A 12,486-nucleotide genomic window follows, 5' to 3' on the forward strand; every position below is an offset into this window, starting at 1 on the left:
GTAGCCCACCACTGCCAGGGTCCTGTGATCCGGGACAATTTCCCCAGTAGAATACGTGGCACACCTCAGGCTGCTGCAACATCATGCTGGCCTCTGCCGCTGCAGGCTTGCCCCGCATTCCGTACCCTTCCCTTCCACTGGCCTAAGTGAGCCAGAGCCCCTAATCAACTGCTCCTTTAACCCCGTCCTGTCTCAGTGGGAACAGATGCCCTCAGGCGACCTACACGCAGAGGCGGGGCCAAATCCAAAGCTGAACCCCAGGAGCTCTGCGAACAAAGCAGAGAAAGGGAAATCTCTCCCAGCAGCCTCAGGAGCAGCAGATTAAATCTCCACAGTCAACTTGATGTACCTACATTTGTGGAATATCTGAACAGAGCAAAATCATCCCAAAACTGAGGCGGTGGACTTTGGGAGCAACTGTAGACTTGGGGTTTGCTATCTGTGACTGATTTTTTTCTTACTTTTACGTTTATCTTAGTATAGTTTTTAGCACTTGTTATCATTAGTGGATTTGTTTATTGGTTTGGTTGCTCTCTTCTTTTTTTTAATTCTTTTTCAATTTTTTTCTTTTTCAATTTTTTTCTTTTAATAATTTTATTTTTTTATTTTTTATTTATTTTTCTTTTTTTTCTCCCTTTTCTTCTAAGCTGTGTGGCTGACAGGGTGTTGATGCTCCGGTCTGGTGACAAGCCTGAGCCTCTGAGGTGGGAAAGCCGAGTTCAGAACATTGGACCAACAGAGACCTCCCGGCCCCACATAATGTCAATCCGCGAGAGCTCTCCCGCAGATCTCTGTCTCAGCACTAAGACCCAGCTCCACCCAACGGCCAGCAAGCTCCAGTAATGGACGTCCCATGCCAAACAACTAGCAAGATAGGAATACAACCCCACCCATTAGCAGAGAGGCTGCCTAAAATCATACTAAGTTCACAGACACCCCAAAACACACCACCGGACGTGGCCCCACACACCATAAAGACAAGATCCAGCCCCACCCACCAGAACAGAGGCACCAGTCCCCTCCACTAGGAAGCCTACACAAGCCACTGAACCAACCTCACCCAGTGGGGGTAGACACCAAAAACAACGGGAACTATGAACGTGCAGGCTGCGAAAAGGAGACCCCAAACCCAGCAAGTTAAACAAAATGAGAAGACAGAGAAATATGCAGCAGATGAAGGAGCAAGGTAAAAACCCACCAGACCAAACAAATGAAGGGGAAATAGGCAGTCTACCTGAAAAAGAATTCAGAGTAATGATAGTAAAGATGATCCAAAATCTTGGAACCAGAATGGAGAAAATACGAGAACCGTTTAACAAGGACCTAGAAGAACTAAAGAGCAAACAAACTATGATGAACAACACAATAAATGAAATTAATAATTCTCTACAAGGAATCAATAGCAGAATAACTGAGGCAGAAGAACGGATAAGTGACCTGGAAGGTGAAAGAGTGGAAATAACTACCACAGAGCAGAATAAAGAAAAATGAATGAAAAGAATTGGGACAGTCTCAGAGAACTCTGGGACAACATTAAATGTACCAACATTCGAATTACAGGGGTCCCAGAAGAAGAGGAGAAAAAGAAAGGGACCGAGAAAATATTGGAAGAGATTATAGTTGAAAACTTCCCTAATATGGGAAAGGAAAGAGTCAATCAAGTCCAGGAAGCGCAGAGAGTCCCATACAGGATAAATCCAACGAGAAACATGCCAAGACACATACTAATCAAACTATCAAAAGTTAAATACAAAGACAAAATATTAAAAGCAGCAAAGGAAAAGCAACAAATAACATAGAAGGGAATCCCCATAAGGTTAACAGCTGATCTTTCAGTAGAAACTCTGCAAGCCAGAAGGGAGTGGCAGAGTATATTGAAAGTGATGAAAGGGAAAAACCTACAACCAAGATTACTCTACCCAGGAAGGATCTCATTCAGATTCCATGGAGAAATTAAAATCTTTACAGACAAGCAAAAGCTAAGAGAATTCAGCACCACCAAACCAGCTTTACAACAAATGCTAAAGGAACTTCTCTAGGCAGGAAACTCAAGAGAAGGAAAAGACCTACGAAAACAAACGCAAAACAATTCAGAAAATGGTAACATATCAATAATTACCTTAAATGTAAATGGATTAAATGCTCCAACCAAAAGACACAGACTGGCTGAATGGATACAAAAAAAAATACCCAGACATAAGCTGTCTACAAGAGACCCAATTCAGACCTAGGGACATATACAGACTGAAAGTGAGGGGATGGAAAAAGATATTCCATGCAAATGGAAATCAAAAGAAAACTGGAGTAACAATTCTCATATCAGACAAAATAGACTTTAAAGACTATTACAAGAGACAAAGAAGGACACTACATAATGATTAAAGGATCAATCCAAGAAGAAGATATAACAATTGTAAATATTTATGCACCCAACATAGGAGCACCTCAATACATAAGGCAAATGCTACAGCCATAAAAGGGGAAATCGACAGTAACACAATAATAGTAGGGGACTTTAACACCCCACTTTCACCAAGGGACAGATCATCCAAAATGAAAATAAGGAAACACAAGCTTTAAATGACACATTAAACAAGATGGACTTAATTGATATTTATAGGACATTCCCTCCAAAAACAACAGAAAACACTTTCTTCTCAAGTGCTTATGGAACATTCTCCAGGATAGATCATATCCTGGGTCACAAATCAAGCCTTGGTAAATTTAAGAAAACTGAAATCATATCAAGCATCTTTTCTGATCACATGCTATGAAACTAGATATCAATTACAGGAAAAAAACTGTAAAAAATGCAAAGACATGGAAGCTAAACAATACGCTACTAAATAATCAAGAGATCACTGAAGAAATCCAAGAGGAAATCAAAAAATACCTACAAACAAATGACAATGAAAACACAATGGCCCAAAACCTATGGGCTGCAGCAAAAGCAATTCTAAGAGGGAAGTTTATAGCAATAAAATGCTACCTCAAGAAACATCTCAAATAAACAACCTAACCTTACACCTAAAGCAATTAGAGAAAGAAGAAGAAAAAAAACCCAGAGTTAGCAGAAGGAAAGAAATCATAAAGATCAGATCAGAAATAAATGAAAAAGAAATGAAGGAAACAATAGCAAAGATCAATAAAAGTAAAAGCTGGTTCTTTGAGAAGATAACCAAATTGATAAACCATTAGTCAGACTCATCAAGAAAATGAGGGAGAGGACTCAAATCAATAAAATTAGAAATGAAAAAGGAGAAGTTACAACTGACACTGCAGAAAAACAAAGTATCATGAGAGATTACTACAAGCAACTATATGCCAATAAAAAGGACAACCTGGAAGAAATGGACAAATTCTTAGAAAATCACAACCTTTCGACACTGAACCAGGAAGAAATAGCAAATATAAACAGCCCAATCACAAGCACTGAAATTGAAACTCTGATTTAAAATCTTCCGAACAAACAAAAGTCCAGGACCAGATAGCTTCAGAGGCGAATTCTATCAAACATTTAGAGAACAGATGACACCTATCCTTCTCAAACGCTTCAAAAATCTAACAGAGGGAGGAACACTCCCAAACTCATTCTACGAGGCCACCGTCACGCTGATACCAAAACCAGACAAAGATGTCACAAAGAAAGAATACTACAGGTCACTATCACTGATGAACACAGATGCAAAAATCCTCAACAAAATAGCAGCAAACAGAATCCAACAGCACATTAAAAGGATCATACACCATGATCAAGTGGGGTTTATCCCAGGAATGCAAGGATACGCAAATCAATCAATGTGATACACCATATTAACAAACTGAAGGATAAAAACCATATGATAATCTCAACAGACGCAGAAAAAGCTTTTGACAAAATTCAACACCCATTTATGATAAAAACTCTCCAGAAAGTAGGCATAGAGGGAAACTAAGTCAACATAATAAATGCCCTGTATGACAAACCCACAGCCAACATCGTTTTCAATGGTGAAAATCTGAAACCATTTTCTCTAAGATCAGGAACAAGACAAGGTTGCCCACTCTCACCGCTATTATTCAACATATTTTTGGAAGTTTTAGCCACTGCAATCAGAGAAGAAAAAGAAATAAAAGGAATACAAATCAGAAAAGAAGAAGTAAAACTGTCATTGTTTGCAGATGACATGATACTATACACAAAAAATCCTAAAGATACCAGCAGAAAACTACTGGAGCTAATCAATGAATCTGGTAAAGTAGAAGGATACAACTTTAATGCACAGAAATCTCTTGCATTCCTATATACTAATGGTGAAAAATCTGAAAGAGAAATTAAGGAAACACTCCCATTTACCACTGCAACAAAAAGAATAGAATACCTAGGAATAAACCTGCCTAAGGAGACAAAAGACCTGTATGCAGAAAACTATAAGACACTCATTAAAGAAATTAAAGATGATACAAACTGATGGAGAGATATACCATGTTCTTAGATTAGAAGAATCAACATTGTGAAAATGACTATACTATCCAAAGCAATCTACAGATTCAATGCAATCCCCGTGAAACTACCAATGGCATTTTTCACAGAATTAGGACAAAAAATTTCACAATTTGTATGGAAACACAGAAGACCCCGAATAGCCAAAGCATCTTGAGAAAGAAAAACAGAGCTGGAGGAATCAGGCTTCCTGACTTCCAACTCTACTACAAAGCTATAGTAATCAAGACAGTATGGTATGGGCACAAAAACAGAAATATCGATCAATGGAACAGGAGAGAAATCCCAGAGATAAACCCATGCACATATGGTCACTTTTTGTTTGATAAAGGAGGCAAGAATATACAATGGAGAAAAGACAGCCTCTTCAATAAGTGGTGCTGTGAAAACTGGACAGCTACATCAAAAAGAATGAAATTAGAACACTCCCTAACACCATACACACAAATAAACTCAAAATGGATTAAAGACCTAAATGTAAGGCCAGGCACTATAAAACTCTTAGAGGAAAACATAGGCAGAACACTCTATGACTTAAATCGCAGCAAGATCCTTTTTGACCCACCTCCTAGAGAAATGGAAATAAAAACAAAAATAAAGAAATGGGACCTAATGAAACTTAAAAGCTTAGCACAGCAAAGGAAACCATAAACAAGACAAAAAGACAACCCTTAGAATGGGAGAAAATATTTGCAAACGAAGCAACTGACAAAGGATTAACCTGTAAAATATAAAAGCAACTCATGCAGCTCAATATCAAAAAAAGAAACAAGGGCTTCCCTGGTGGCGCAGTGATTGAGAGTCCGCCTGCCGAGGCAGGGGACACGGGTTCGTGCCCCAGTCCAGGAGGATCCCACAAGCCGCAGAGCGGCTGGGCCCGTGAGCCATGGCCCCTGAGCCTGCGCGTCCGGAGCCTGTGCTCCGCAATGGGAGAGGCCACAACAGTGAGAGGCCCGTGTACAGCAAAAAAAAACCCAAGAAACAAATAAACAAACCAATCCAAAAATGGGCAGAAGACCTAAATAGACATTTCTCCAAAGAAGATATACAGATTGCCAACAAACACATGAAAGGATGCTCAAAATTACTAATCATTAGGGAAATGCAAATCAAAAGTACAAGGTATCACCTCACACTGGTCAGAATAGTCATCATCAAAAAATCTACAAACAGTAAATGCTGGAGAGGGTGTGGAGAAAAGGGAACCCTCTTGCACTGTTGGTGGGAATGGAAATTGATACAGCCACTATGGAGAACAATATAGAGGTTCTTTAAAAAACTAAAAATAGAACTACCATATGACCCAGCAATCCCACTACTGGGCATATACCCTGAGATAACAATAATTCAAAAAGAGACATGTACCACAATGTTCACTGCAGCACTATTTACAATAGCCAGCACATGGAAGCAACGTAAGTGTCCATCGACAGATGAATGGGTAAAGAAGATGTGACACACATAGACAATGGAATATTACTCAGCTATAAAAAGAAACGAAATTGAGTTATTTGTAGTGAGGTGGATGGACCTAGAGTCTATCATACAGAGTGAAGTAAGTCAGAAAGAGAGAAACAAATACCGGATGCTAACACATACATGGAATCCAAAAAAAAAAAAAAAATGGTTCTGACGAACCTAGGGGCAGGACAGGAATAAAGATGCAGATGTAGAGAATGGACTTGAGGACATGGGGGGGAGGGTATGCTGGGATGAAGTGAGGGAGTAGCATGGACATACATACACTACCAAATGTAAAATAGATAGCTAGTGGGAAGCAGCTGCATAGCACAGGGAGATCAGCTCGGTGCTTTGTGACCGAGGGGTGGCATAGGGAGGGTGGGAGGGAGATGCAAGAGGGAGGGGATGTGGGGATATATGTATATATATAACTGACTCACTTTGTTGTACAGCAGAAACTAACACACCATTGTAAAGCAATTATACTCCAATAAAGATGTTAAAAAATAAATAAATAAAATAAAATGGGGGGAAAAAACTCTTCAAGAATGTTCAGTAATTGAATATCCCCCAAAAGGAAAGTTTTCATAAAAAGTTAACCTCTGCTTATTGTGCATTTCCAGTTACACAAGAAATTCTTCTCAATATTATAATGGCAAATGATAATATTCAGACAAGTGCTGGGCAAAACAATCACCTGTTTTGACAATGAAGAGAATTCATATGCCTAATTCCCATACAACCCTGTCTGTAGAATAGGCACTGAAGTAGTAATAAAGTAACTGTGTAAACAAAAATAATTTAAAGAATGGGCTCAATGGGATAATTAAGCACCAATAATTTATTTTGTCTATTGATTTTAATTCCCTTAATTCCCTGATTCTACAATTTTATTTGTAACCTGATTCCTGAATCTGCCTGTTACCAGATTCCATGAAACTCCAAACAGAAGTTAGGGCTTGGCAGACCAGTGAGGAACTTGGAGGAAGAAGACTGTTCAGATCCCTTTCCACCTCCAGGAATGAGGAGGGAAGAACAGAATATTCATGTTCCAGAAGCTGCCTCTTGCCTCCAGCTACAGATGTGAGGCGAACACTGCAGGGCTTCACTTAGCTACCCCTCCTGTAGTTTGTACTCTGAAAAAGGATTCTAAATCACAGAAAAGCAAGAGCAGGATCTTCACAACATCATGACATAGATCTACAGAAAACAGCGAGTTTTCCTGTGGAATAAAAATCTTCACAGCAAAAATTTCAGACTTAATTAGCAATCCCATCATACCCTAATGGTACTACAGTTGCACAACATAACAAAATGCACTTTACACTGTTATCTTACCTGCCTACTGTCCCTTTGAGAGGATGCCGAAGAGGAGGCACTTCTATGGGTGGGGGTGGATGTTCTATGAGCCGGGGATATGCCCTTCTCATCTGAACTCATAGCTGCAGTTTGAATCTAGTTGTATGCACTGAAGACCATCCCAATCGTGTCTCAAATTCACAGACAAAGAAGCAGATGATTTTTCAGCTTTAGTCCATTTCATGAATCAGGTTTGACTAGAAAAGATGAGGCAAATATTGAGGGTGTCCAAAACACCTAAAAGCAAAATGAACAAACAAAAAAACCTCATGTGAATGATTTAAAAATCATTAAATTAAAAATCATTTTTTCTAGGCAACAGTACTAAAAGGTGAGAGGAAGAACTCTGACACATTACAAAATACTATTTCTTCTTCTAGATTTTAAGGTAGAGGATAAAAGCATTAGTATGTAACAAAAGTTTGTCAACATGGAAAACAGGAAGAAACCACACATTGAAGTGATATTCTTCCCTTGTATTGTTGTTATTTTAAAGCAGATTACAATGCTACGTTCTGGACCCTCATGCCAAAGTATATCAGTTTCTTCCCTTGAAATTTAATTTCCCCTGCTCAGTGGATTATAATAAGAGCTCCATCCATGTTTGTCATCAGCTTAGTTCAGTCATGTCATGCATGTGATGGTTAAATCTGACAAAAAGCAGTCAGTGACAAAAGGCAAAAGAGTTGATGTACTTTATGCATCATATGATCCAGCATTTGGGAAGGATCAAGGAATACACATATGTACTGTTATCTGTACTTCAAGACCACAGCATACCTACATATGACTCGCAGCAACCAGCAGGCTCACAAGTATCTACAGACTGACAGGCATGTCCCGGGACTGGGGTAATGATGGAGTTGCTTCACTTATCCACAGCCAAGAACCATTTCATTTTTCATTTGGATTCATATAAGGAAAGTCTGCATTGTAACTAATAGGGCTAAAAGCTTGTCCCCAGGAGAAGCATTGTTCAATTGGCAACACAGGTTGCTAGAAAAAAAATTTTTTTAAAGGTAAGCATGATAGTCTAAGATGAAAAGCATACACAACAAACAATCTGTGTCCCAAAACACTGACAACTAAAGTGAACTTGTCCTCTTCTAAGAAGGTGGAAGGCTAAGTTCCAGGCCCAATCTTAATCATAATACCTTGAAGGAAGCATAGAACCCTTGGGTAAGTACTTTAGCACAAATTAGAAAAGAAAGCTGCTGGTGATGAAGAGAAATCAATCTTTAGGCCAAAGAAAAGTGAGACCTAAACTTTTCCGTCCAGAGGGAGAGACAGTCAATGAAAAAAATCAAAAAAGGATGAAGATGCATAGAGTATTAGGAGGACACATGGTGAGGGCAACTCACTAGGTCTGGAGGTCAGAGGTATCCCTGTGCAAGCGGGTTTGAGCTGAGATCTGAAGGATACCAAAGAGTTAACCAGGTGTCTGGTTGTCCAGCTGGGTGTGGTCAAGGAATTCATGCTGGTCAATAAGATCAGAGCACACAGAGACAGTGCCATGATGGTCAAAGAAAGGCACAGGTCAATTTCTACAGGGCCTTGTAGTCCATGTTGAGCATTTTGACTTTTATCATGAGCATAGGAGGCCATAGGAGGCCATAAAGAGGTGAGGTATAACCAGATTTGTGTGTTTAAAAGATCACTTTGGCAGCCATGAGGAGAACCAAACTGGGGAAGTAAAGAAGATGAGGGAGGCCTGATCAGGAAACAAGAGATAGTGAACTAGAGAGGTGGCAAGAAACTCAGCAGCTAGTCCTGTCAGTTGTGAGTAGATATGGAGGAGGAAAAGCGGTGTTGAGGATGGTTCCCAGGTTTCTGGTATTCCTAGCGAGGGCTGGCCAAAGGAAATCCACTACTGACAGCAGGTCATGAATATGGTTTCAGACGTGTTAACTTTAAGGTACAAAGGAGGCATTCAAGTGGGGACAAACACATGGAGAGGTGGGTTTGGAGCTCTGAGGAATTTAGGCCGGAGACAAATGTTTAATAGACTATGTTAACAGTACAACTGTATCGAATGACTTATGTATAGATCATGTAAACTCTGCAAGTGCAAGCAAATTAAATTTTATACAGGCCTATAGTTATATTTTAAAAATCTGCAGCATTATGTTAACGGAGTGTGTGACCCTGAATATAATCAGGATTTTAATGGTTAATAGGTTATAGAGAATATTCGAAAGAACAATCCCAATAATTAAAAGGCAAATGACTATAAATTGGAAAAACTTGGGACTTTCTAGTGAATAGAACTTGTGCTCCTTTCATAAGATTTTGACATCACCTGTCACCACAGGAAAAATAAAAGCTACTTACTCCCAAATTCGAAGACTTGCTCTTGAAACAAAACTAGCGTTTGGGCTAATAGAAATGTAAAGAGCTGTGGAGCTCTTTCTTTGGCTTGAGATCAGGTTTTGTTTAGTACTGGCAAGAGACAGTAATAAGCTGACACTTGCTAGGTGGTCAGCTAATCCTTCTGTTTTATGAAGGTAGTCTAATAAGCGTAAGAAAAGCTTCTCAAGCCAAACTCTGGTGCCAGCAAACAGAAAGCAAGAACACTGCTCAAATTCTTGATGTGATGAAGTACTTTGCTTTCTGGTCCAAGATGCTTTACAAGTATATGCTGATACTTGAGCTAAAAGTATGGAAGTTCTGTGATGTGCTCAAGTGCCCCAGGGGATGAGGCTGAGACAACCAAACTCATCAAACTCTCATCCATTTGGAAGTAAATTTAATCCAAGCTACATCAAGGGCCAACATTTCTTCTGATGTACTTTTTCTTTTCCCTAACAGCATCCAACTGCACTTTCCTCATTAACATCAATGCTAACACCTTGGTTTTAATTTAAAATGATATTTTCAGGGTAATGTCTTTGAAGAAAGGGCAGCATTTTAGTTGAATTATAATTATGAATATCTTGAATAATATCAGGAATGTGGAAAAGGTGAGTGAGAGAATTTAATTCATTCCAAGAATTGTTTTTGAGGCTACTGTTTTTGTTTCTATTATTTTTTAAAATCTCTTTTAACAAAAAGAGTTTCAGGTACCTAATATAAGGGTGAATGAAATGACCTTTAAAGGTCATTCCAATTTGATTATAAATCAAGTGTCTGATCACTGCTCTATTTCAAAATGCATTACAAAAGTAAATCTAAACTCTGTTAGTAGGTTGCAACTATTTATTCATTATTCCTAGGATGTAAGAATTGCTGTGACATTTTAAAAAAGACTTATTTCATCTCTGTCAAAGCACATTTTCAGAAATCGCTGAAACAAAATTCTAAACCTATTTTAGACCATAGATTTTAATGTCAACACAACATAATTCCTCTACTCAATGAGAAAAGTATTGTGGCTGAAAACAGCAATATGAGAGCCTAACATCTAATTTCCCTGTTTCATTCCTCCTTGACATCAGTGGGATCACTACAATTGTTTCTAAGTACCGTAACATTTGCATTTACACTGAGTGACATAAAATTCAGATTTATGACCTAGGGACCGAACTAAAGCAACAAGTGGCAGGAAAGACTTCTACAACTTGTTGTTTACAGGCATCGTACATTGGGTGTGTTCAGAAGAACATCTGAAACTGGGGACTACTTAGCCTGGGCTAAGTTGTGATGTGGTAACACACAACTCCAGAATCTCAAGGGCTTACAAGAAAGGTTTATTTCTTACCCATTTACTTGGAGGTCGGCTGCTGCCCTGCTCTATATCCTCTTCATTCCAGGCCAAAGGAGAAACCCCCATGTGAAAGAGGAAAAGAGCCATGGCAGGACCACTCGACAGTTCTTAGAGCTTTTGCTTGTAGGTGGCACATGCCCCTTACACTCACGCTTTATTGGCCAAAGCAAGCCACATGGGCAAATTGAAGTCCATGAGGCATGAAAGTATAATCCTCCCAGAGGAAGAGGTAGTGATTACTTGGGCACAATAATATGATGTACTACATTTACCACAGGAAAAGATTAAAAGTACAGATGAAAATATTTAAATTGACTCTAGTTTCATCACCTAGAAATAATCCTGGTTAACATTTTGGTTATACTTTAACCAAAGTAGAAGAATAATGTCCATACTCTCTGCAATATGCTTTTTTCAATCAACAATACATTGGTAACAGCCTTCCTTGTGAACAAAAAAACTTTAGTATCACCATTCTTAATCACTATATATAAGGCCACCACACAGATGTAACACAATACATTTGACCATTCTTCTAGTGGGACATTTAGATTGTATTCAGTTTATTCTGAAACAATGAGATTTATCACAGAAGAGTTCATTATGATTATTCACTTTTGATTATTATAAAATGACCTGCTTTGTTTACTTCACTGTTTTGCTTTATTTGATATCATCTGCTTTCTTTCTGTTGTAATTAATGAAATTTGTCCATGCTTTTACATTTAAACTTTCTATTTCTATTCTTTTGTATTATGTGTTCTTCTAGTAATGATCATGTTGGGTTGTTTATAAAAAATCTAATTTTTGGGCTTCCCTGGTGGCGCAGTGGTTGAGAGTCCACCTGCCAATGCAGGGGACACGGGTTCATGCCCCGGTCTGGGAAGATCCCACATGCCACAGAGCGGCTGGGCCCGTGAGCCATGGCCGCTGGGCCTGTGCGTCCGGAGCCTGTGCTCCGCAACGGGAGAGGCCACAACAGTGAGAGGCCCGCGTAACGCAAAAAAACAAAACAAAACAAATCTAATTTTAGTAAAGTTTTCCCCATTTCCATTTACTGTTTCACTAATAGTTGGCCTTACCCCTGCCATACCATTTTACACTTTCTATTTTTTGGTTCTTCTTTGCTTCCTTTAATGGGTGATGGTTTTTCCTATATAATCTGCCTTTCCTTATAATACTGATTTTTACATGGTTTTAATTGACTTTTATATTTCCCATTAATTTGGAAGATACAAATTCCTCCTTTAAAGTTCTATTAATGTTCTCCTTTAAGTCTCTCTAAATCATGCTGGAACCTGGAGTCTGTAAGTGACAAAGTCAAGAGTAAAATGGTATCTTTCGAGTCTTCACTTGCAATATAAGCCTCCCTTCCCCCGCCCCCCCAAAAAATCAAAAATTTCTCCTCTCAGCCTTCATCTCAACTTGGTGATTTAATCTGGAGTTTTGCAGAATCACGCTTAGGATTCTAGAGCAATAG

General features: G+C 38.9%; 1 protein-coding gene across 18 annotated transcripts in view; it reads right to left on the minus strand.

Annotated features, from left to right (window-relative positions):
- OSBPL6 (oxysterol binding protein like 6) overlaps nucleotides 1-12,486 on the minus strand; it is a 209,611-nt gene that overhangs the window by 84,481 nt on the left and 112,644 nt on the right. For 16 of the 18 annotated variants that reach the window (XM_081242831.1, XM_081242832.1, XM_081242822.1 and 13 more), the window contains one exon: nucleotides 7,283-7,540. In XM_081242831.1, coding sequence (XP_081098957.1) covers nucleotides 7,283-7,384 — 102 coding nt within the window. In that variant the 5' untranslated portion in view covers nucleotides 7,385-7,540. Of the gene's footprint in view, nucleotides 1-7,282; nucleotides 7,541-8,083; nucleotides 8,487-12,486 lie in introns of those variants that run through there. The other 2 variants (XM_081242834.1, XM_081242839.1) reach the window with 2 other exon arrangements.

Source organism: Mesoplodon bidens (assembly GCF_964165515.1).
Source record: "Mesoplodon bidens genome assembly, chromosome: 8".
Taxonomy (NCBI): domain Eukaryota; kingdom Metazoa; phylum Chordata; class Mammalia; order Artiodactyla; family Ziphiidae; genus Mesoplodon; species Mesoplodon bidens.